Consider the following 26,195-nt stretch of genomic DNA (forward strand, 5'->3'; position numbering starts at 1 on the left):
GTGATCCAACCGGATATGTCAGACCCCATTCCTCATCACCCGGCCGCCTCATTGTGGGCCTGGTCGAACCCATTAATTGGCTTGCTTAAAGAGGCTCTCTTAGTGCCCACAGAGTGGAAAGAGTTTAAAAAAAGTCCATAAAACAGGAAAAAGTATTCTGTGTATGTTTGTGTGTTGGCGTCTATAAGAAACGAAATTTAGCATGATAGCTTGTGTATAAGGAAGGAGCATTGATGCTATTAAATTCTGGTAGTTAAATATCATGTGTCATATCTCGAGAGAGGTCGGACTTAATGAAGTTGTTATTCGTTATTAACAGTTACAAATATTTTTTATAAAACTTATCAATACATTTTATCTTGTGGCCGCCAGCGCCAGAGATCCCGAACACTGCCTGGCAACACTTGCCAACGAGATGTTGGCTGGCAACTTGTAAAAAAAAGAGGCGCGAAAGTTCGCGGGTTTTTGCCTGGATGTTGGCCGAGGATGTCGGTGACAGTTCTCACCTTTTTAATAAAGTTTTTTTGTTACTGTTCGTGTTTGTCTGCTTAGTTCTAAAGATCAGTAGGATCGAATGACAAAGTGGTGACCCGAACGTGATGCGATTAACGAACTACCTGGACTTTCGACTGAATTGGATAGTGAACAACTCTGTGTCTATGAAGGAACATTTTTAACAGGACATGCAGGTATGATCAGTTTCTGAATCGTAAATTCAATAAGACGACTAAGAGTGCGTGACTCGGGCTAAGCCTAATCAAAGACTATCCCGCTTTCCTTGTACCCGCATAGTTAGGCGCCCGAAATGGCGGAACAGAACGAGTTGGAAATCGGACGTGTACAGGCAAAAATGCCTATCTTCACTAAAACCAACATCAAATTATTTTTTGTGCAGCTAGACGCAGCTTTTGCCATTAATCGGATTACAAGTGAGAACACTAAGTACAACTATTTAATCAATTCCCTGGACGCGGAGATTCTATCTAACGTCAGTGACTTAGTATTTGACCGTCCAGCCGAGGCTCCGTTTACTAAACTCAAAGATCGACTCCTCGAAATTTTTCAGAACTCCGCTGCTAAAGAGGCTAAAATTCTGCTTGAAGATCTGGCGTTAGGGGATCAGAAACCCAGCGTTTTACTCCGTAAAATGAGGGAGCTTTCAGCGGGCAAGATTACCGAAGAATTTCTTAGAAACTTGTGGCTCCAACGTCTCCCCAAAAATATTCAGACAGTTCTGGCTGTTAGCGGTGATGAACTAGACAAGCTAGCCATCCTTGCTGACAAGGTTGCTGAACTTACAGAACCAACCCAACTGGCCAGCATCAACTTAGAAGCCGGAAATCCCGTAATCAAAAATCTCGAAATGCAGATTTTAGAACTCACAACGAAGGTTGCAGAACTTAATGTATCGCGTACTGCTCGTCCCCGTTATCGTAGTAGAGAGAGAAACCGACATGACCCGAATTCGAGGTATCGCATTAGTTCACGCCCTCGAGGAAGAAGCCTCAATCGTCAGGGATATTGTTACTACCATGATAAGTTTGGATCAGCTGCTAGGAAATGTCGTTCGCCGTGTTCCTTCGACCGAACTGCTGATCAGGGAAACGAGCGCAGCCAGCCGCAGTAACGGCCTGTGGGTCCAGCCTGGCTCCTAAATATAGCCGTCTGTTTGTGTATGACAACAAAACTGGCCTAAATTTCTTAATTGATTCTGGAGCAGATTTATCGATCATTCCCAATCGCACTAAGAATCAGCCTACAAAGGTTGAATTGTATGCTGCCAACGACTCTAAAATCTCGACGTATGGAACAAAGGTGCTAGAACTTGACCTCAACTTAAGACGTTCTTTCAGATGGGAATTTACCATAGCTGATGTGCAGAAGCCTATAATCGGTGCAGACTTTTTGGCCAACTTTGGACTCATTCTCGACATCAGAAACAGATTATTGGTCGACCCCCTGACTTCCCTTACTACACGAGGAAGATATTATACAGGACCACCTACTTCAGTCAAAACTATAATCAGCAATTCCCCAATGCAGGATATCCTCAAGGACTTTCCACATCTCACTCGTCCTCGACCGTTTTCAGATAAAGTCAGGCACAACACAATGCATTATATCGAAACACACGGTCCACCCGTATTTGCCAAACCCCGTAGATTGCATCCGGCTCAGCTGCAAGTAGCAAAGCAAGAATTCCAGCACATGATGGAGTTAGGTATATGCAGACCATCAAAGTCCAACTGGGCTTCTCCCCTCCATATGGTGCCGAAGGGCTGTAACGATTGGAGACCTACTGGAGACTATCGTGCCCTGAATAGGATAACTGTTCCCGATCACTATCCAGTGCCACACATCCACGATTTTGGTCAAAGTCTACACGGAGCCCGAATATTTTCCAAGATCGATTTGGTTAGAGCCTTCCATCATATACCAGTTAACCCAGATGATGTGCCAAAGACAGCCATTACAACGCCATTTGGGCTATTTGAATTCGTTTTCCTTCCTTTTGGTCTCTGCAACGCAGCCCAATCATTCCAACGATTCATGCACGAAGTTCTGAAAGGCTTAAACTTTTGTTTTTCATACCTAGATGACATCCTCATTGCTAGCACTTCGTGGGAGGAACATAAGATGCACATGCGGCAAGTGTTTCAACGCCTTGACAAGTATGGTCTGCAAATCAATGCATCCAAGTGTACTTTTGCTGCTCCACATGTATCATTCTTAGGATACATGGTGTCTTCCCACGGCGTTATGCCACTTCCAGAACGTGTATCTGCCATAACTCAACAGAAGCGACCACAGACCCTCAAACAACTGAGAAGGTTCTTAGGCATCTTGAACTTCTATCGTAGGTTCCTACCCCATGCGGCCCATCACCAAGCTCCTTTACACGACCTACTTAAAGGAGCAAAGAAAAACGACCAGCGCGAGATTAAATGGACTGACAATTCGATTCAGGCATTTGAGTCATGTAAGTCACAATTAGCAGATGCCACCTTACTACATCATCCTTCACCAAGTGCTACCCTTGCACTTCACGTCGATGCATCCGATTCTGCTGTGGGCGCTGCCCTTCATCAAGTTACAGCACAAGGTCTCCAGCCACTGGCGTTCTTTTCCCGCAAACTGAGTAACTCTCAGTGTCAGTATTCTGCATACGACCGAGAACTTCTGGCTGTGTATTTGGCTGTGAAACATTTCCGGTTTATGCTGGAAGCACGACAGTTCACCATTTACACGGACCATAAACCATTAACGTTTGCCTTCCAGCAACGACACGATAAGTGTACACCCCGTCAGTTGAGACATCTTGATTTTATAGGACAATTCTCAACAGACATCAGACACATAAAAGGGATCGGTAACGTTCCAGCTGATGCTCTTTCCCGTATTGAATCAATTAGTAGCCCATCTATAGATTATAGCAAAATTGCAAAAGACCAACAGCAAGATCCTGAGCTCCAGTCTCTCCTGACTTGAAGTGACTCATCACTTGTACTTAAGAAGTTTAAACTTCCTGATAGTGATGTCGAAATTTACTGTGATGTATCGACAAGTCGCATTCGTCCATACATTCCGCCTAGATATCGTCGCACTGCTTTCAACACTGTCCATAACCTGTCCCATCCAGGTGTAAGGAGCTCAACAAGATTGGTAAAAGCAAAATTTGTTTGGCCATCCATCAGTAAAGACTGCCAGACATGGTCTCGCACCTGCATTTCTTGTCAACGATCGAAGATCCAGAGACATGTCGCTAGCCCTTTAGGAACCTTTCCTGTTCCAGACGCTAGATTTTTAAATATTCATATTGACATTGTTGGTCCATTGCCACCTTCCAACGGCTCAACATATTGCCTCACAATCATCGATAGATTTTCTCGTTGGCCTGAAGCAATCCCATTGCCAGATATAGCAGCTGAAACAGTAGCTTCAGCCCTTTTTTTTTGTAACTCTTTCCGCCCAGTGGGCACTAAGAGGGCCTCTTATAGCAAGCCCATTATGGGTTCGGCCAGGCCCACAATGGGGCGACCGGGTGGTGAGGGACGGGGACCGACATATCCAGACGAACCACCCCCCGAAAAATTGCTGTACTCAGGCTGGATATCTCGCTTTGGAGTGCCTGCCCAAGTAACATCTGACCAAGGACGGCAATTCGAATCTGGCTTATTTAAATCTCTCACTCAGCTTCTTGGTACCCAAAGAGTTAGGACAACAGCATACCATCCAATTGCAAATGGCATTGTTGAACGCTTTCATCGTTCACTTAAAACTGCCATCAAGTGTCACTCTACTGAAAGATGGACGGAAGTGCTACCTACAGTCTTGTTAGGATTGCGAACTGCGCTCCGTGAAGACACCAATACTACCGCGGCTGAGATGCTCTATGGCACCAGCCTCCGACTGCCTGGAGAGTTTTTCGTTCCAGGTTCTCAGGACGTCAATCCATGTTCTTTCGTCGAAAAACTCAGGACGATGATGGCAAACTTAAAACCAGTGCCTGTGGTGCACCACTCCTACCACAAAGAACTGCAGTCATGTTCCCACGTATTTCTTCGCAATGATGCTGTACGGAAGCCCTTGCAGCCTCCATACGATGGACCCTACGAAGTCGTGTCACGTGGTAGCAAGACATTCACTCTATGCATAAAGGGAAAAGAAACTGTAGTTTCTATTGATCGACTGAAACCGGCTTTTATTCTCGCAGCGAGTGAGTCGGACCAGTTACCCCCAACGTCTCCAATGCCAAGACCAGCGCCAACTAGACGTACCACAGACAATCCAGCCCCAACGCAACAAACTACCACACGCTCTGGCCGACATGTAACCTTTCCCGCTCGTTTCGTGTCGCAGACACTGGTGGGGGAGTAGCTGTGGCCGCCAGCGCCAGAGATCCCGAACACTGCCTGGCAACACTTGCCAACGAGATGTTGGCTGGCAACTTGTAAAAAAAGAGGCGCGAAAGTTCGCGGGTTTTTGCCTGGATGTTGGCCGAGGATGTCGGTGACAGTTCTCACCTTTTTAATAGTTTTTTTGTTACTGTTCGTGTTTGTCTGCTTAGTTCTAAAGATCAGTAGGATCGAATGACAAAATCTGTTTTCTAAATTAGCATGATTTATGTTTTTGTTATTTTGTTCCGAGTTTATTCTAACCAATTTCTCCATAGTTAAAGATATGTGAAATAAAGCATTAATATTAATTTATTAATAATTTACTTCTGAAATAATAATAAAAAAATTATAAATTTTTATGCTACCAGCAGATGGCGTTGTGGTACCAACTTATCGTGGTATGGCTTTTGTGACGAAGAAATGGAAGAAGATAGGAGTTACTTAAGTTTATTAACTGGAATAGCTCGCCAAACTTATTATCAAGATACAGAAATAACTGATGATTTGTTAAAGAATGAGCTGTATCCTAATTTGCCTGAGGAAGAATTCATGCGGATAAGACATCAATGTGCAAATTTGATAAAGGTACGTGACGAAATAAGACCAGGTTACTTTTACTTAAATCAATTTTTCGAAAATATCAAAGTGATTTTTAACGCACGAAATGGTTGGCGATGCCTATTACGGCTTAATGTAATATGAAGAAATTGTATTTAATTATAATTAAAAACCAATGATAAACCACAAGCTTTCCTAATACAAAATACAGCCATCGAACATAACTACTCCTCGCCCTCTGGCGGACAAAAACTACTTGCACCTAACACGAAGGAACTAATACAATGGGCTTTGCGCAAGCTGAAATGAAAACTTATAAAAATCACGCATTAGATCAATAAAAATTCTATCAGTTAACCAATTCTTTGTCTTTCCAACGTTCTTCATTCCCCAATTAAATCTTCCTTGATTTTATTTTTTAAATTCAGATTATTTGTTGTTAAACCATTGTTGCTAAAAAAAGTGGTAATAATAAATCGTTTAGGATTGAAAATACACTTTCTAGATTGTAGAATATGAAAAGATTTATTTTGAAAATGAAAATACAAACTGCAGTTTTTTGTTAGTTTGTAAAACAATTAGTATCAATTAAATAGTTTCACAGCTCTATTATTTTGGTTATGTCAAACACCTCAAACACATCTATTTTATGAATTCTACCTACTGAAATTGATTCTCACCTTTCTCATGGTAAAATATATAATATCGTAAATTAAAAGAAAAAAATTGTTTTGGGAACATGACGGAAAAAAATAATTAATTGGATTTGTGGAAATTTAAAATATCTATCTAGATATAAATTGTCTGCTAACAGTGAAGTACAGATGATTTTTGCTTAGTGAACATTATACTATATCAATCTTGCATTTTTTATCTGTAAATGTATTTGAGTAAAATCGTCACTGAATGGTCAAATATACATACAGAAATCAGAGTTGCCGATTTTCGCGGGGTCGCTTTCTCTGTCCCCCAAACGCCTATAGTAATTCTGAATATCTAGTTTGAAAGATACTGGTTTTCTTAGTGTGCAAAAATTTCAGATTTTTCTATAGAGTTGCCGAAATATTAGCAATCGAAAAATCAAAAATCGCCAAAAAAACTATTTTCTTCATCGGCACTGCAGACTCTCCTAGAGGAAGGGGACTACTGGTCTAGAAAGCTCAAATTTTAAACTTAAGCCGAGAGTGGCTTAAGTTTAAAATTTGAGCTTTCTAGACCCAGTTAACAGTGAGATGCTGGCGAAACTTCCCGGTCGATAGGTCATCAAAGTTCACGGAGGTTTCACATAGAGCTATTTACTTTTTTCGCTTAATTTTATGCTTGTAAGAATAAAATTGCATCGAAACGAATGACATTTATTCAAAATGTTATCTAGAATAACAAAAACTCAAATTTATGTGAATTAAAACTTTTTATAACGCTCTTACTAACGGCATATTGAAAGCGTTCTGAACTGTACGACGACATTACAGATTTTGATGTAATAGCACAATCCTTAATAATAATAAAAAAAAAAAAAGAAAATGATATCCAGAAAAATTGTGACAATTTGGATGATAGGCAAATTTTTTCCTAGTTTTTCTTTGATAAAGCTTGGCGCTTTATGGCGAAATGTAGGAAACAATAGTAAAAGTCTTGTGGGTACCACTTCGAAGCACCAAGCTTATCTTTACAAGAGAGTTAAATTTTTTTTCTTAAAGTTTGTCATTTAAATTGTGGATTTTTTACTTCGCGCAATATTTTTACATCTCAGATATTTTCGTTTAGACATATACATACAATAGTTTTTCATTCTTGTAAATAAATAGAAATATCTGTTAAGGTTCGTGCAGAAGTGCTAATTCAGTGATTGTTGAATTTGTTTAATACTTATTGGAATTGTACTACTTTGTTCATTGAACTAAAAATGTATGCAATTGTTTTGCTATATTTTGAAAATTGCCCTAGTATTTGCAAAAATATTGACCCAACTAAAAGTAATTTCTATTCATTAATAGCAATAATGGCATTTAAACTTCACTTTCCACACTGTTATAGAATATAAGTTAGGGAAAGTAAGATGATCGGCCAAATTTTGACTCTCCCACCCAACTTTTTTGCATTTCTTGGTGTTTGGCCACTCCATGAGCCCAGAAATGTAAAGAAAAAATCCTTTAAAATCGTGTGTGTCAGTATCTATTTTACATTATATCTTAAGGACTGGAGAACCAGGAAATTTTGCGGGGTTATTTCTATATACAGTATTTAGAGCATTGATGCTTTTAATTTTGGTGTTTTTCCCTGTAAACGCGAAGAGGACTTTTTTAACAAGTCCATTATCAATTCTGTCAGGCTCATAATGGAACGGCCGGATGGTGAGGGACAACGCCTGACATATCCATACATACCATTCCCCGAAAAATTCCTGGGGTTTATCGACCTGTCCGGTTTGATCCCGAGTCTTCCAGAGCTGTAGGCTGTCACTTTAGTGGCTCGGCCATCCAGCCGTCCGAAAATTTTGGTGGTTAAAGGTGAATGAGATGGGAACATATCACGAATTGGGTCAGACTTAATAAAAATTTTACTCGTTATTGGCATTTAGAATTGTTTTTGAATTCGTCTCCTACCCCAAAATATGCCTTTTGCTTTTTTATAATAACTAATAATAGAATTACTTTTTAATAACATTACTGTAACAGATTTAATTTTTTAAACAATATTCTTTTTTTGAAAAATACAGAAATTCCTCATAATTGAAAAAATTTCTGTACTTCATTTAAGCTTTTATTATTTAAATCTTAAAACCGTAGTATAATCGCGTTTCTTTAATTTTCTTTCTATTTTTTATTTTCTACTTTTTAGTTTTATATATCGAAATTTTAAAAAACTTTAATACTATATCGAAAACTCTGTATTGTCATCGGGAATACATATGTATGCAAAGTTTCCACTAGATCGGAAATTGGGAAGTTGGTGAAAATCGAGTTAAAAGATTTTATCTAGACCAGGGATGGCGAACCTTTCTAAGCCGGCGTGCCATACGATAAGCATACTTATTTAAAGATGTTTATGCGTGCAAAAGTTTTAGACTCCGAATAACCATATTTAAAGAAATTATAAACGAATGTGCTTTAATTAGAATAAATGTAAAAAAAATGATTGAAAAACACGGATGATAAATTGAAATCGTTGGTTTCTCCTTCGTGCCATAGGTTTGTCAATCCTGATCTAGACAGATAGACTAAAAAATAAATAAAACAGAGTAAGCTAATAAAAAGTGGCTAGAAGGAGTTGATGAAAAAGGTGTGGACTAGATCTAAAAAAAGTGCTCAGTGGCCTAACTACTTTAACTGGGTACTACAACTCCTAGACAAAAAAATAGAATATTCACCTAACTGAAAGTTTAATGTACTGTACATTTTCTCATGAACAACACAGAGTACGAAACTTTTTTCGACACTACATAAACAGTGTTTATGTATACTTATTATATCCATTAATAAGATGAATTAACTCCAACGTTTTTTGTTACAAATGGAAATGAAATGACAAAAGAAATAGAATAACAGTTTGACCACGACAAAAAATTAGAATATTAGCATAAACAGCCAGACAAACAGCCATAAAAAACTAAATTGTAATGCAAATTTACATATTGCTGGGCAGAGCAGTATAACAGTACAACACGGGGCGTAAACGCGACATTAGTGACAGAACTAAAGATACTATCGTAGCCTTGCACAAAGCAGGAAGAAAACAAAAAGAAATTGCGAATTATGTAAAGTGCTCGTAGCCAACAGTCTTAGAGTACTGAAAAACAAAACCGTGTTCAAGTTTTAACTAACAAATGCTAGAAATGTGGAAGTAAACGAGCAACGATTGCGAGGGATGAGAGAAATTTGAGAAGGATTGTCGTGCAAAACCACTTTAAAAGCGTTAAACACTTGCATGCACAATGGAGACCAACTGGAGTGAACGTTAGTAGCCAAACCACATGCCGAAGGTTGCACGACTTTCACTTCAATTGCCGTATTCCTAAGACGAAGCCATCTCTAACGAAAAAGAAACAAGCGCTTGTCAGATTATGGAGAAAAAGGCTCGTGGGGACAGGACGACTGGAATAACGTTCTCTTCAGTGACGAATCCCTGTTTTGTCTCTCCTGTAGTGATCAAGGTCCACGTGTATGGAGAACAACCAAAGAGCCCTTCAAAAGGTACTGTATGAAGAGATCCGTGAAGTTTGCATTGTCCGTCATGATCTTGGAATGCATGAATGCTAACGGCATAGGACAACTGTGAATTCTTCGGGAACGTGTCAATGCACAGATACATCAAGACATCTTAGAAACATTTGATACCATCGGCGTAGGATTTAGTTGTGGAAACATTTCTATTTCAACAAGATGGGGCATCCTCTCATACCGCGAAGTCAACAATACATTTGTTACAAGAACGACAGATTGCAATCCTGCCTTGGCTAAGCAATTCCCCAAACCCCATTGAAAATTTGTGGGGAGTCGTGAAACGACGACTTAATGAACGGTGCCCAATTCTAAAGAGGAACTAGTGACATGCATTTTTACACATTTAGAACTGCATCATCAGAAACGAATTATGGCAAACGTCAACGCCACAAAGTATTAAGTTTATTTTGTTATATTTCCTATAGCTAACCCACTTTAGCTAATATTCTATTCTTTTGTAATTTTATTTCCATTTGTAACAAAAAAAAACGTTTGAGTTAATTTGTCTGATTAACGGATATAATAAATATACATAAGCACTCTTTATGTAGTGTCGAAAAAAGTTTCGTAGGGCCTACTCTGTTGTTCACGAGAAAATGTACACTAAACTTTTAGTTAGGTGAATATTCTAATTTATGTCTAGGAGCTGTACTATGTGAGCTTCCAGACCACATCTTTTCATCAACAACTCTTAGTTACTTTTTCCATGAAAACATAGGCTCTCAAGCAAGAAAGAAGAATTTTTCAATAAGCTAATATACAATAATAGACCTTTAGGGTAAATCACTTGAATAAATTTATGTACAATACAGGAATAACGGAAAAATATTTGTGAATTTTCTCAATTTCTTAAACAATCTGTACAATGAATTTGTTTGAACCGAAATATTGTAACTTTTAATACAGTATATTGGAATCTTTGCGACGAGTACAAAAATGAAAATAAACGAATTTAATAATTAGATAACACAAATCTGAACATATTTTACTTCGTATTATTCGTTCTTTATTTCCGGTCATACAGTGGTTCCTTGTCGCAATTTCCAATGTTTATTTGTCATATCTCACCTGTAATGCTTGATATTTTTATACATCTTTTTTTTACCTAGAGTATGGCTGTTTCCGATATGGATTTTAACCAGTTAGAAGCTTTCCTTACATCGCAAGTAAAACGCAAGGGAGGAATCACGAACGAACAGTCTAAGATTTTGTCGAAATTTTGGAAGACTCACAAAGCCAAAATCCACTCTAGTCTTGTCGCTAAGTCTTGCTGGAACCAAACTCTGAAAGATTTTCGTTGGAGAACGGATCTTAAAAGCTGTACAAAAGATAATAACGATGTTAATGTACCAATCGCAATCGTCGATTTAGAAGTTGAAAATAAATGTGATGAAAATCAGGTAAGGATTTTCTTATAAACTACATTACTCTTCTTAAAGAAATCAATTATAATGAGTTAGTGTTATCTTTAGGTTTCGCATTCTATAAAGTTCGAAATCGAAAAGGAGAAATTGGACGATATTGTATCTAGTCTAAAAGAAGTGGAGTTGATTTTGAATAATTACTGTAAAAAGTAATTCTGAAACATTCCAATTAATAATTTTTCTAGTATTGTGATATGTTTATATTATAAATCTCAAATCCCATGATTAAAAGAAAATTTAAAACCTGATTTTATTTGATATAGCTGTTGTGATGAACGCAACATGCACTTCGTTATCATCGGTGGGAGAGCCACTCGTTGTTAATGTAAGAATATTGTTATAATTTACTACACAATATGTATGGATGGAACACAGTAAAATATCTTTACCGAATTCATTTTTCAAAAGAATATTGTATTTATTCATTGATGAATATAGTGTCAGCAAAATATGTTCGATTACACTAGCTGGAAGAAATTTTGATTTTTTCCAGTAATTAAGTAAACAAGACGGCTTATTAAAATTTTATATTAAAAAAAAACCTTGATTAAAATTTATTTATCCTTCTGTTCTGTTAAATATAAAAATATATGAAAATGAAATACATTTTTTTTTTCACTTTTGTAAATTAAGCAACATAAGATCTTTTTTAAAATCCTGTTTTGTTGACTGTTTACAGGCTTTACGTGCTTTAAAAAAGGCCTTACGTTGCTTAAATGTTCAACTTGAAGGCAACACATGATAATTTTATGAAATATTCTAAATCGTTTTGAGTTTCTTTATTTCCCAAATACATATCGTCCTTGAACTGACCTTCATATAAGTCCATAGATCCGTGTTCCGAGATATATAAAAACTGTGCTACGTCGAAAGTATTTAACATTGGATTTTCCCGGTGGCCCACAGTTCTCACGTAACTATTTGTTCCACAAAATTGCCCAGTAGGTCGAATGATAATTGTGACCGTACAAAGCCCCTGGCCGTATATCTTCATGTTGCACGCGAGAGTTTTGGTCAGTGTTAATACATTTTTGATTCAACATTACAAACTTTTATTCAAGATATTCAAAATGTTTTTGGTTATTACGTTTCTTCCAAAGAACTAGCGAATCAATGAAATCCGCAAGTTTCGGATTAAACATTGCTTCCAAACAAAACTAGGCCTTCTGCATCAGACTGATCGACATTATGATGATTTGACTATATATAGAGTAAATAATTGCAAAAAAAACCGTAATATTTTTCTTTATACAGAATTTTTATACTATTTTTATCAATAATACATTTATTTTCTTCGGTATACTGTCCATGGAGACTGATATTTTAATCTTATGGCCTCTCGTGCTCTCTTAATTTTACTACTATTGGTTTCTCCTACATAATATACTCTTTCCTCTAGAAGTACAATTTAGCCTATAAATTACTATGGAATATTTAAATTATTTTTTCCAAATTGTCACAATTTAGAATAGCATATGGATTTATATCCTTACCACCACCACACTCGTAAACTTCGAATGCTTGTGGCAGCCTACAATCAAGCACGACGTATATTTCTATTGTATGGATAGCTAGGGACACACACACAGACCAAAACTACTGATAACTCGAAACCTGCTATTTATGGGCTGGTTTTCGGAGCCCTCTTACACCGACCTCTTCGTACGCTCTCTAATATATTTATGTAACAAATTAAAAGTATTAATAACTTTCAAAGTACATTTGAGGCATATTAAATTATTTCGATTTTTATATTGACGTTTTTACACACTACTTATTATACTATAGATTATATTTTTATTTCCTGTTTTTAAAATCTGATAAACCTTGAATCGAAATCATACATTGTATGGAAATGAGTTGTATTTCCATATCGTTGGATCTAAGGCAGCGATCTGGAAATGACATATTTGTGTATCACAGATGAGAGGATAATTGTTGACGGGATAAAATTCATGTTTGTTGAAGAAGGGAAGAAAATACGAAATTTAATGATTTTATATTGCAAGGAGTGCGAATTTGAAGTTAATGAATTAACACATATAAAGATTATTTTAATTAATACAGTGTGTATATATATATATATATATCATCTGTTGAGTTGACTACGGCACTATGTTTTCTTCCTCTGCTCTTAAATATAAAGATTTTATTTTGCAGTTCTGAAAAACTTTGATTTATTGGAAATATCGAATGATATTCGATTAACGTTTCATTACTCCTAATTTAATTTGTTTTTAAAATTTGTAAGAAGAGTCGTATCTAGTCTGTTGAAATGTAAATTTTTCGTGATCTGCATGCATCAATAATTTAATTTATTATGATAATTTAAAGCATTACCAATCATTTGCATTCTGAAAACCCTCAGCATTCGTATCCTATTCAGATCCCAAAATATATCGTGGAAATTTGTGGACCGGGTCGTCATTGCAGATTAAGCACGAAACAATGGGCGAAATTGTAGCTGGATGGAGGAGCGGTTAATCTGTCAGCCTACCGCTCTGGGAGACCGGGGATCGAATCTAGTGGAAAAAATCCCAGGAATTTTTCGGGATTGGTCCGTTTCAGATATACGTCGGACCTCGTTCCGTTGTGGACTTGATAAAAAGACCTTAATGTCTACAGGGCAGTTTTTTACTTTAGTTGTGATGTTATAGTGACAGATGGTAGAAACATTTTAAAATGTGGATAAGACGCAGTTTGTAATGATGCATCTCGTTATTCAAAATAATTCTGGTTTTTATAATTATGACTACCAAAGATATTTATTTAAATATGGACGACAGAAACAAGTTTCGAAACAAAATCGTAAACCTGGTTTGTTCTTATCTAATATACGATAAAGAATACAAATTTCAATTTATTTATTCGCAGGAAATAATAAGAATTTTAAATGCATGAGTAATTGCCTCCTTTTGAGAAATTGAAATTCCTTTGCGTATTTTATCCGCAAATGAAGTTTATGTATATTGTATTTTTTATAATACGCAAAAATATATGGACTTTTTATTTTAGACGTAAAACTACTACTCAACTATGAGAAGTACTAAGTAAAATCGGATGAAATTCTGAAATCTTTGCTAGCATTTCTTTCAGTTTAATTAGATGCCTCCGAAACTTCGGTATTATCGATAGTAGTCGAGACCAGGCCCGTAATTTGCACACTATACACGAGCTTACAAAAGTTTTTATTTAGTTTGTCTTTATCGACGTCCATTTGTATGTACTTATAGGAATAAATCCTAAATAATTTCCCATTTATAAATAAGATAAAATGTTAAGTTAGCAGGATTCAATTCCATTCATTATTCAAATCTTACTATGATATTATGCAAATGATTATGCTAAATCGCGACTGCTATTTCAATGTTTCAACCTCTCTAAAACTCAAAATAGCTGAAAGAAAAATGAGAAATAATGTAATTCACTAAATATAACTATAAATCAAAAATTCTTTCTTGCTACCCGCACATTTAAAAGAATTTCATTACGTTTTCGTATTTTTTATTTATTTATTCATTCATTAATCTTAGAAAAGTTTTCGCCTTATGGAAGAGACATTCATTTCGAAAGAATTATGAAGTTATGAAACAGAACGCAATTTATTCCAAGTAACTTTCCAATTATTCGATCGATTGCTACATTACACCATTTGAGACAATACCAAAACGGATCCGTGCTTTGAATGAAAATCTCTTTGAAACGAAACATTCCCCCCCCTCATTTGATAATTCTTTACGCAAATTTTTCAAATATTATTAATTTGATTTAAAGTAGCTTCTGTGTGTAAATCTTACCAGTCTCAAACCCCTTTTATATTACGCAGAATTGTCAGTATATTCGTTATACACTTCTAACGACAATTGTAAGATATTGATTATGCAAAAAGTGTTTAAAAATTGGATATTTATTTTAAATTTACTATGCAGTAAGAAATTATTAAATTAAATAGAAAAATATTCATGTATTAGAAAGGTGTCCAGCAGAATGGCGTACCTTTTAATCGTCAAAACGATAACTTTTATGTAAATATAGATTTTAATTGCCCATCTTTATACATTAAAATACTTCCGAAATACATATAAATAGTCTTTTGAATCTTTTTAGCTGATGGCTAAATAAAATATATGTGGTAGAGTCAAAAATAAATCGAACTTTTAATAGAATAAGTATTTACAGAAGACAATCTTCAAAATAAACATCATCAATTCTATTCATTCTACTTATATGTAACAAGGTTTGAAATTATTTAATAATGTATAATGTCTGTATTAAAAAAACTATATCAAAAATACCTTATTTATTTTATTTTTATTAACTGAAATGATTTAGACTAATTAAACCCATGTAGTTCTCTAATAATTTTTTAAATAATATACTTTATCAAAAAGAATTTTATATCTTAAAGTATAAGTTAAAATTCATAAACAAATGAAATATTGTACAGAAAATATTTTAATACTCGCCCATTTAAGACCCAAATCTATTCTTTTGTCAGAATACAAATTATATAGAAGTCTTCCTACCCCATATTTGGTTCTAAAAAATTTCATATTCCTCGTTATATGTTTAAAAAAAGAATTAATATTTGAATCAAAAAAACGTTTAAGAATTTATTTTTCATGCATCAATAACACAAATGTCCGTGAAAAAATGTTTTTCCTGCTGTCTAAAAGAGTTTAGTATAATAGTTTCTTCAATTGTTCTTTTTCACGATGAAGCTATTAAGGACAAAAAATGGATAGAATCCATAAATTAACTTTAGCATTGGCACAAAATCCATTTTTATATTCGTTGTTTGGAATAAACATTAAAATGAAACCTCATCTTATACTTTGTCATTTCTCTTTAACAAAGAATATAAAGCTTTTATTAAAAGAGAAAAAGAAAATAACCATAAAGGTTGCTGTTTAAGAGTGGCCTAAATTGGTTCTGTAGATTATTCTAAAAATTTAAAATTAAATCGTAAAAAATAAATTGAGTTTTCAGTATTGTAAATTAATTTGTTTTTAATTAAACGGTAAAATAGTTAGTTATTAATAACTTTAAAATAACTTTTCTAGTATATGTATTTTCATACCTATTTTTGATTATTTTCAATGTAATATTTGCATTAGTCAGATGGCTGAAACGCTTTGGGGGACCCATGATCAACTCCAGGAGTTCAAAAATCCTTAGAAATTTTTTCGAAAAATTCAGGAACTAAATTTATAATCGGTTATTAATTCATAGTATGAATTTTAAAACTACAGTATATTACATGTTTTTACGTTTTTTCTTTTATATTTATTAATTAAAATAGTAGGCCTGTTATATTTATACGCCTAATTATAAGGACTTTTAGTGCTCTCTGAGCGGAAAAAGGCCTAAAACCACACACAAAAAAACCCTAATTGTAAGAAATGAGAGAATTGAAGCTTTTCCGAAAATTCTATTTCAAAAATTCTCGCTTATTAATTTTGTAAATTAAAAAATATCTGTAGATATTATGGGACCGTTCAGTAATTACGTGTGCAATTTTTGAGCCACTCTTCCTGTTCCGTACAACGATGTACAGTACTTTTGGCAACTTCTATAATGCACCGACCTCCTTCCGCTATAATGCATCTATTCCATTATTTTTGTTTCCATGTTTCAAAGCATCTATGGAAGCCATTTTCATCAGTTACAACTTTTTGGAGGTTCTCCATGGTTTCAAAATGATGACCTTCTAATTGTCATTCGTCAGTCTTGAAGAATGCTAGTCCGTACACGTTCAACATGATCACCCAAAGTCGAAGTTGAAAGATATCCCGATCTTTTCATTCTTCACCCTCGCTCCTCAATTCTCGCTCTTCTGAAAACATTTTATGCCAACCAGCACGTGAAAGAACTTCGCTACCGTAGAACTTCACCACGTAGTTTTTAATGCATCATAAGTTTCAGTTACACTCTTATTCAATTTCGCATAAAATTTTATTGGATATCGTTTTCCGATATTTTTATCCATTCTTCTGTAACCACTACTCGAGACATAAGCACACCAAACCTTCAACAATGCCCGTTATGTCGACACTAGAGGGTTAACTTAAAACACCACCGAATTTCCGACACCCTTGGTACCAAAAGCCTTACCGGTGGTTACGCACGGTCCATTCTTCTCAACAGTTCTGCTTTGGACTGGTGTTTGCGTTTGACACCATCATTGACACACTCTTAGAAGCCATTGCTAGAATTAAATTTAAACAAAATAAACTAAGAATATCATAAAATTGCCGAATCACCACCAGCGAGTGTAGAGTAAATAATGTAAACAAGCATACCCTGTACACAACGCCGTTTGTGGCCATCGAGTAAACTAGTCTGGTAGTAGCGGGAATTTCAAATTCCCTCTCGTAATTTTGTTCGGATTAAAGAAATTCGGTTGTGTACCAAATGTTTAGGAAGGATTACTCAATTGTTATTTAAACTAATGTTAGTGTTCTATATCATTGATTTTAAATATAACAACGTGTTTTAATCTTTATTAGAACCGAATACAGCAAGGATTATACGATATTAATAAATTGTGCAATTTAATAATTATAAATACAGTATTTCATATTTGATCATTTTAACAATTATTTAACGCTTAAAATGTATTTAAATACCTGAATATAAAGCAATTTAAAAGTTAAAAATAAATAAACAAGTGTTAAGTACATTATCTTCATTTTTGTTTTGCATTTTGCCTTATCGAGAATGAATATTTTAAGAAAGAAAACGAACGAGTTTCTGTGCGAGGAAACTTTCTATTAAAACGTCGACTTTCCTCAAAGAATCCCTCACTAACAAAGACGAATAAGAGAAGGGAAATTTTTATGACCTTTAAGAAAGTCATAAATGTCATTACGTGGAGAGGAACTTCTCAACGCAAATGCTTGTATTGCGAGGTAGCTTTAAACGACCTTTGCAATGAATTATAATCGATTTAATAAAAGAAAAATAAAAGTATTAAAATCTGCTTAATTTTTCACAAATTGGTTGTTTTGAGCAGAGTAAAGATGCTGCATGCGTTTAACAGTCATTCGTTCTCAATTTATCTAATTAAATAAATATATATTTTATAAATTATTGTTTGCTAATTTCATATTTCTCCATTTTTCCTTCGCCTAGAATTACTCAACGTATAAATCTTATAAAATTGCACCAACTTTGTATTTAGCTGAAATAAACGATTCGTAGTATTAATCTATGAATTTTAAGGCGTTTAAAAATTTAATAATTGCTGTAAGAGTCGTGTATGAAAATTTATTTCGCAAATTCTGCTGTTACGCACCTCCCATCTCTATTATTTCGCCACCGCAATTATTATTTTCATCGCCAAAAATTCAATAGGCCAAGTATATCGTGGATTGTAGCGAGTGGAGTGCAGTAACGTGAAGGGCAAAAATGTCTGTTTTTCTCAAACTGACCACAAGGTCTCGTGTAAGTTGCAAAGAGCAGGCAGTATCTAGGACATAGAAAGGTTATTTAAATAATGGAAAAACGAAAAGAATATTAATTTTTATTCTTTTCTGTCTTCTCGAAACATTCTTCTTTATATAGATTTACTAGTTTAATATATATTTTTTATATTTAAAGATTGATTAGTTGTGTAACATTCATATTAGCCTTTGTTAGTGTTCAAGGGCATACTGACTATTAACAAATTGCACAAGTGTCAATGCCAGTTCTAACAGCAATTAACTGTAAAGGATGGTACAAGTCGTTTATTGTCTATTAGCAGATCGTTTATAATGCTAATTTTGATTAATAAAAGATAAAGCAATTTAGTTGCGATGTAGACTTTTCTCTATGCGACCTTTTAAACTGATACTGATACTGATAATGAAACACGATAAAAAGTTTACTACTTTATTTAAAAATCTATATTGAATAATTGTAATTTTATCGATACATTTATTAAGTGATATATTAAATAGTGAATTTTTACAGATATATAGTGTTAATAACAGTTGTATGTCATTGGTTTGTATACTATTATAATAAAGTGTATCGATACGAAATATGTATTGTTGTGTTTATTTATACATATACTGATCGGGTAAGCTTTCACTTTTAGTGTTCAAAGATTATTTGATTTCCAAAAAATTACATTAATTTAAATAATTTTGTTGCAGTTTAGTCTTTTGTGAATGGACTCCAACGTGGTAACTACTTAACTACGTAGGAATTAGCCGAAGTCAATGAGTCTTTAGCGTTGTAGCAATCATGCTATTTTCATCACGTGTAGAGAAGATGATGCGATTTGTATAAGTCTGAATACACAGTATATATATAATCGTAAATGTTTACAATTTTCGGTTAGTAAAAATTAATTTCATTCAAAGAAAAGAATGAAAAATAATGTATTATTTAAATTCTTAGAAAAATTCAGACGAAAATCGTATTATTTAAATTATATTTTTAGGTAGATTACGTGCGGGAAGTCTTCCAGTAATGGCAATGGAGAGGGAAGAACTAGAGATTTTTCTCCGGCCCGGAGAAAACTTAAGGGTTCGTAGTAGTTCTTACCACTATGAATAATGTTATTCTTACTAACAGAAAATAAAATATTTCAAACTGGTTTTTTTTTATCAATGAAGAAACATTCTACATATTTAAAAAGAGGCGTTTGCTCTATTCCAGGCCCATACAAGCTTTCGACGCCTTGCACCCGGTGCTAAGGCCTGATAGATCCACTGTGCCAAGTCGACTGGAAGCTGACAGGGGAAAACCGACCTATTTGGTACTCCACTCACTTAAAGATTCACAGGGATAGCCGCAGCCTCTTCAACTGTTTCCAGCGGCCGCCACACGGTACACAATCTCAAAGGGGCGGGCAGCAGCTTCATCTTCAGTTGATGACTTGAAGACCACCAGCACTTCAATGAGTGCAACTCATTGAAGTGCTGATCCCAGAGAGACAAACCGAAGCTAAGCAACCACGACCATTTGCCGGACAATCTTATCAAAAAAGTTGTCACTTTACAATAGATCAAAGAATTGTTTAATTCGCGTATTTATCTCCACGTTCAACTAATTCAATTTATGAGAATAAAGACATTTATTCAAATTGTTTGGAACAATCTGTTTAATAATAATAATTAACTAGATACAGATTTATAAATGATTGCATACATCTCTACATTGGTCAATAAGCTATAGACATTGATTTGCGAAAATCTCGAATCTTTCTTGACAAATAAATTACGGGGTATTACTTTGAAAAGATGAAAGTCTGTAATTTAAATATAATTTATGTATTGTCTTTGTAATTGACTACCATCATTTTTATTGACTTATCTCTACTTACTGAATCGATCGATGAGACACGTTCGATAATATGAAACAGAAATCATAAAAGAATCAATTCTAAGCTATAAAAATCATGCAACACACCAACTACTAGTGAATAAAACCAATGAACACTGGTGGTTGATCGCGGATTCGTGAGTGACCAAAGGTATGGTCACGTGGAGTTTTCGGATTTTCTTCACGTTTATAAACTTAAATACGGGCAAGTTTTTCATATAAAATTCTGGTAGGCATCCCCTTGGCAGATCGCCCATGCCCTTATTCCATCAAACCGAATCAAAATCATGCTGCTATAACCATCTTCATTAGTTATTGTTTCGAATATATAAGGTATAAAAGTCATTTTATGATTTTTGTTTACTATTGCTTTGTCAGGTATTCTTATAATTAATTGTTTATTTCTGTGAAAATGTTAATGAATCCAAAACTTTGGATAAATTAAAACATCGCAAAAAAATAAACAACTTTGCATCAGTTTTAATAAGAGTAATGGAACATGTGCAAAGAGCCAGAATCTCTGTACGTCCAGGAGACAATTGTTTGCCAGATTTCATCTTCCAAACATAATTCATTTTCCTTCCTGTTTGTAGTTTGTTTTTATTATTTTTTAAAAGTTATAATTACAAAAACATAATAGAAAATAACTTGGCTGAATAGCTTTGCTCTGTAGCTCTCACCCTGTACAATAAATAAATAAAATCAAATAACTCATATAACAACTTTTATCTTAGAAATGTAATTTATGTACCGTATTTTGCTTAAATGTCTTTAAATTAAATAATATAATTTCAATTCTTTCGAAAATTCTGAAAAAATAAAATCACTTTCATCTACTGCCTTTTTTTCGATTATTTTATTATATTTTTCCGTTTAACTTTTTAAATATCATTCTAATTACAAGAAAGTTTTAAACATTCTTCTGTTCCAATTGAAAATAATTTTAAAATAAAGTAAAATTAAAAGTGATTCTATCCAAAATCCAACATTTACGTGAAGGTCAAAACTTAATTAGTATTCATATGTGAAGAAACAATGTAGGCGAAGGTTAAAACATAATTGTAATTGTAGTTTAGATGCTAGAATGAATTTTACAATACAAATTTCAATTGCTTCGATGGTTGTAATAAGATAAGAAAATTCGTTAAAGTATGCAAACAGCTTCTGTTATTCTGTATTTTAATTACTTTAATCAGCTATTCTGATGATATTTTAGTTCACGATCGTATGGCCATGCGAGGACCCGGGTTCGAATCCTGATGGCTCAAAAATCTCCAGAAGTTATCTCCTGATATGTCGAGTTGCACTCCACCACTTCGTTGTGATCCTGGCCAAACCCATAAAGGGCTTGCTAAAAAGGCTTTCTTATTGCCCATAAGGCTGAAAGTGTTTGTTAAGTTACAGCAACGTAAACACTTGGTGATCTGTTTAGGAGAATGCCTTATTTAAGGTATCTGGTTCCTATTCAGGCGTTACAGAGGTGGAGAAACCCGAAAAAGTTCACGTCCTGGCGAGGCGCAAACCCACGACCGAACTCCTAGTGTTCAGGGAACGGAACCGCTTGGTCACTGATGGGCCAATATGGGTTTGGATTTTCAATATTTGTTACGTTTTTAAACAATACGGCAACAAAGTTTTTCAGAGAAAAAATTCGTAAGTTTGATTTCATTTATCGTGAGAAATTAACGAAAAACTGGAAGAATATTTTAAAATAGAAAACACGGATTAAATAGTAAAAGATTAGGAATTTCGTCTTCCTTAATCGTTTTTCAAACCGGTCATACAAGAATGATCGGATATAAAATACTTCAAACCACGGATTAAATATTTATTATTTAATATTGCTGCAGTTTCCGTATGCGATTATCGGCAAACCAAACAGACCACTTATTGGCTTTTATTATTATTATTTTTTATTTGTTTAACCTAACCTTATGTCAATAATTTTATATTTAGAATTCTAATTACAAATTCTTAATCCTTTCAAGTATACCGAAATAGAATAGTTAAGAGATTCTCGAACTTAATTCAGTTGTAAATACAATTCTTGATTACAATGATAGTCGGAAGGAGCGGTAAATATGAAAAATTAAGAATTTCAGTAAACAATAGTAGAAATTCAAGTATTTCTTTCCAAGTACCTTTCTTTCCTTGCAGATTCATCAAAAAAGAATGTGCCCTCGATAAAATAATATATTGCAAGTCGAACAGAGCAACTTTTCTTTTTTAATGTTCCACTTTGGATGTTTCGAGTGTCTTTGTAATTTAGTATATTTATATCATTTCAGTTTCTTCATTATTTTAGGTGAAGGTATTCTTGTCCACACTCATCGCCTGCTCTGGTATTTCAGCCATCCCCGAGTTTTCATTATCAAAAATTCATTTTTACTTTCGATTAAATTGGTGAATTTGCACGTAAGCTAAACGAGTTGCAGCTTAGGGCCTCGCACCATGAGTCTTAGGCCTTATATTTATATACGTATCGTTATTTCATGAAGGAGAAGGGAGCACTAGTCGTAGTTTATTCTGTTTTTAATCGTTTGCGACGAAAATAATGGAAATTAAACTAACTTTTATTCAATTTCTGCTCGATCCTTGTATACTTTCGTTGTTATTACACCTATAACGCGTTTCTACTCGTATATAAGCAATTATGAATAATTTCCCTTCAAATTGACTATACACTTAAGTGTAGCTAAAAGGAAATTCCGTCATCCGGAAGGGGGAATCCCCGTGATGTGTTAGAATTAGAATGACATCAAGAATCATCAATCATTCGAGAATTTACTACCTGTTTATTTGTATTACCTAGAAAACGGCATTTGTTCATTTTCGTAAGTTACGTTACCGGATAAATTATTCTATCTTGTTTTTTCCGTTACTATATAATTTATGTTATAGAAAAAGAGGTAGAAAATTTAAATTTTTACGTATTTAAATCCTTCAAAATAATAACTTTATTCTTAAACTAACTCAAAGCAATTCCATTTTTAAGCTTGATAATCGCTTTAGATGAGATGTGGTCACGGCTTTCGCATTATCATCGCGACGAGAAGCCAACCGGTTTTATGTTAGGTAGCATACACAGAGAGGAAAAAAAAGCATTTCTTAAAAGCTCGTTATCTATTTCCTCAACAAATTAACCGCATTTACTGTCATTTGAATGGGCTATAATCATTAAAGTTTCGTCTTAGTAAATTTAGACGCAATGGGATATTTCGCCACTTTCAAATTTAAAGAAAATCGCTAATACAATAATCGCTCTTATTACAAATAAAAGGTACTCTTCCCTGATAAAAATTCGTAATTAATAAAAAAAAATGCATATTTTTTTTATTATATTAAGGAAAAATTCTTATAGATTGCTAATTTCAATAAAATCTTCTATTAACACAGGAGCAGTTCTTAGGAGGAGAAGATTCGTTACTTCGTGTAATGAAATAAACAATACGTAAAAGTTTTATTGCTTTAAAAATGACTTAAAATAAACTAAAAAACTTTAAAAAATGATAAAAATATATTAAAATATAAACATTATTTTAAAGAAATAATGAAGTTCCCGTTAGCAATAGAAATTGCTTCCTATCGCATCCTCTACATCCGTTGTTTCTGCATCATTTAGAATTTTATTTTGTTGATTTTTAAATTCTAACTGGTATATAGACAACTTAAGATTTTGGTAGGAGGCTCATAAGAAAGTTTAGGATTTAAACAAATGTATTCTTTATAATATAAGTATTCGATTAATTAATTAATTTAGTACAAGGTTTTTATACTTTTTGTATGGGGTATGCGATTAATTAATTGTTTACATAAACTTTGTACAGTTCTGTATCTATTAAATGTAGAAAAATTAATTTAAAATAAATATTTGAATTAATGAAAGGGAAATTACGAACATAAGAGAGAAACATTTAAAATCTTATTAATTTTTATAATCCTTACACGTATTATGTTTATATTTTTATGTAGTAATAATTCTTCAACGTTGCTGGAACGAATCCAGAAAGAATGATAAATGATATTCCTAAATTGATTATTATGCGGATCCTTTCGGAATTTAAATGCTCATTTTCGCGCTTTAACTAAGATCTAATTATTGATAAAGCGCTGCGAATTATTAAGTAATTTGAAAAGAGAATTCAGAGTAATGGTTTTTAATTAATTTATTTATTTTTATTTCACACGTTTTTGTGCATTATTTACAGAAAACAAGCATCCAAAAACGACGAAAGCTTTACCGTTACAATTAATTAATAATTATAATACACATTTGTTAATTTCCGAACGAAATATTCCATCACTTGTTTTGTTTACGGAATATTTACAAAGCCTTAAACCAATTTTTAAGCACAAAAATGCCCAATAGAAAATTGTGTAATCCTCCACAAACGTAATCTTTTTTCTACTTTTTACCCGAACGAGTCCCGTAAGCCGAGAATTTCGCTTGATTTGCCTTTTCCACGTCGTTGTCTGTTAAGAACAGAGCGTTCTCGTCACCGATATTGTCGTTAACGTAATAGAAGTCTTTGGCATCCGAACAGGGTACCGCATCCTCCGGAAAGGCGCAAGTCAGGCTCAGTTGGTTGAATACCGTTTGGTTGCCACAAAAGAAACTCCATTGCAAAGTCTCGGTGGTGTCGTCGGCGTGTGTTATAGTTTGGCAGACGTGGAAGATTTTGCAGTTGTTGTCAATATCGGCGTAATACCCGTATCTGTATCCTTCACAAGTGAATGTAGTTTGAATGTTACCTACTATCAGTTCCGCTCCGTCTGGTAATTTGTACGCTTCTCGCCTGACCTTAAATATGGAAAAATTCGTTTAGTTTTCACTGCAAAACGGCAATGTTTAGAGTGAATGCCTAACAAAAGAATACTTAATTTTTTAGATTAAAAAAGTTCTTTGTTTTTTTACTTACTAATGTAAATTTAATAGAAATAAATAAGTTAAACCTTACCCTGGGTAGAGAAGCGACAAGACTCGTACATATTAAAGCTAAAAATATTATTAGTATTTTATTAATTACACATTTTTGATTAAAAAGGAAAGAAAAAAGATGAAAGACTTACCTAGAACGGCAAAAAATTTCATGTCGAGCTTGTGTTTCTGGCACTGAAAGTATCTGAAAGTTTAAAATCTAGTCAATACAATGAAGGAATGATTAAATTGTAAAACGGAAGGCAATATAAAGAAAAATATATTATTAAGTAAAAGCGAAACAAATACTTTTCTATCACTAATTCAAGGTTAGATTCAGTTGGTTGCACAGACGTAAATCCAACGGGAAACTATCCATTCAAGGCTCTTTTCTCAGTAAATTGTAAAGTAAACGTATAAGGAACGACTTACCTGTATAAGTAAGGTGCTCGGTTTGTGCTGAAGCGAAGATGAGACGAGCCTTATATACCAGAAATATCTGCGCATGAGCAAAGCTAGGCCTCATCCCATAAAGTATGTCACTGGGGAAAGATGGGCTAGTGAGCGCGATGATAGAAGGTTGTAATAAAAAATTGTATACGTTGTTAGGAGACCTAAATACCTATCAGCATTTTGGTGACAATATTACGATTATTTTCAATGCATATACAATGAGGTTAATTTGGATCAATGTAAATGATGCTATCGAACAAGGAAAACTTCTCTGGGCGTCGTTTCATAAACGCATACGAGAAAGTACTCTTGTATTTTATTTTTCCTTATTTCCGATAATACATTAAAGAAAAATTGTTAAATTTATGCTAGACAATCGAGCTTTCTACAGTTATGTTTCATAAAG

The 26,195-nt window shown here is 34.1% G+C and overlaps 2 protein-coding genes across 3 annotated transcripts; one reads left to right on the forward strand and one right to left on the reverse strand.

The window, feature by feature from the left end:
* Positions 1–5,279: 5,279 nt before the first annotated feature.
* LOC136969711 (COMM domain-containing protein 1-like) lies at positions 5,280–11,496 on the forward strand. The gene is made up of 3 exons (XM_067263989.1): positions 5,280–5,483; positions 10,789–11,079; positions 11,152–11,496. The coding sequence occupies exons 1-3, from the start codon at positions 5,319–5,321 to the stop codon at positions 11,254–11,256; spliced, it is 561 nt and encodes a 186-aa protein (XP_067120090.1). The 5' UTR covers positions 5,280–5,318; the 3' UTR covers positions 11,257–11,496.
* A 13,070-nt stretch (positions 11,497–24,566) lies between these two features.
* Positions 24,567–25,850, reverse strand: LOC136969576 (U-scoloptoxin(01)-Cw1a-like). 2 transcript variants are annotated; one of them, XM_067263796.1, is made up of 4 exons: positions 25,769–25,850; positions 25,489–25,541; positions 25,377–25,414; positions 24,567–25,219 (listed from the first exon to the last, which is right to left on the reverse strand). In XM_067263796.1, the coding sequence occupies exons 2-4, from the start codon at positions 25,508–25,510 to the stop codon at positions 24,824–24,826; spliced, it is 456 nt and encodes a 151-aa protein (XP_067119897.1). In that variant the 5' UTR covers positions 25,511–25,541; positions 25,769–25,850; the 3' UTR covers positions 24,567–24,823. The 2 variants fall into 2 exon arrangements, with proteins under 2 accessions (XP_067119897.1, XP_067119898.1); XM_067263797.1 differs by lacking the exon at positions 25,769–25,850 and adding an exon at positions 25,646–25,670.
* Between the last annotated feature and the right edge of the window lie 345 nt (positions 25,851–26,195).

This window comes from Centruroides vittatus, unplaced genomic scaffold, assembly GCF_030686945.1.
Source record: "Centruroides vittatus isolate TY-2023 unplaced genomic scaffold, ASM3068694v2 contig_18, whole genome shotgun sequence".
NCBI lineage: Eukaryota > Metazoa > Arthropoda > Arachnida > Scorpiones > Buthidae > Centruroides > Centruroides vittatus.

Excerpts from the sequence above, each read along its gene's own strand:
- LOC136969711 (XM_067263989.1), top strand. The coding sequence starts at position 5,319 with ATGGAAGAAGATAGGAGTTACTTAAGTTTATTAACTGGAATAGCTCGC. Across the intron at positions 5,484-10,788 it reads AATGTGCAAATTTGATAAAG|AGTATGGCTGTTTCCGATAT; the intron begins GTACGTGACGAA and ends TTTTTTACCTAG. Across the intron at positions 11,080-11,151 it reads ATAAATGTGATGAAAATCAG|GTTTCGCATTCTATAAAGTT; the intron begins GTAAGGATTTTC and ends TGTTATCTTTAG.
- LOC136969576 (XM_067263796.1), bottom strand. The coding sequence starts at position 25,510 with ATGAAATTTTTTGCCGTTCTAG. Across the intron at positions 25,415-25,488 it reads GAAATTTTTTGCCGTTCTAG|CTTTAATATGTACGAGTCTT; the intron begins GTAAGTCTTTCA and ends TAATATTTTTAG. Across the intron at positions 25,220-25,376 it reads TTGTCGCTTCTCTACCCAGG|GTCAGGCGAGAAGCGTACAA; the intron begins GTAAGGTTTAAC and ends TCCATATTTAAG.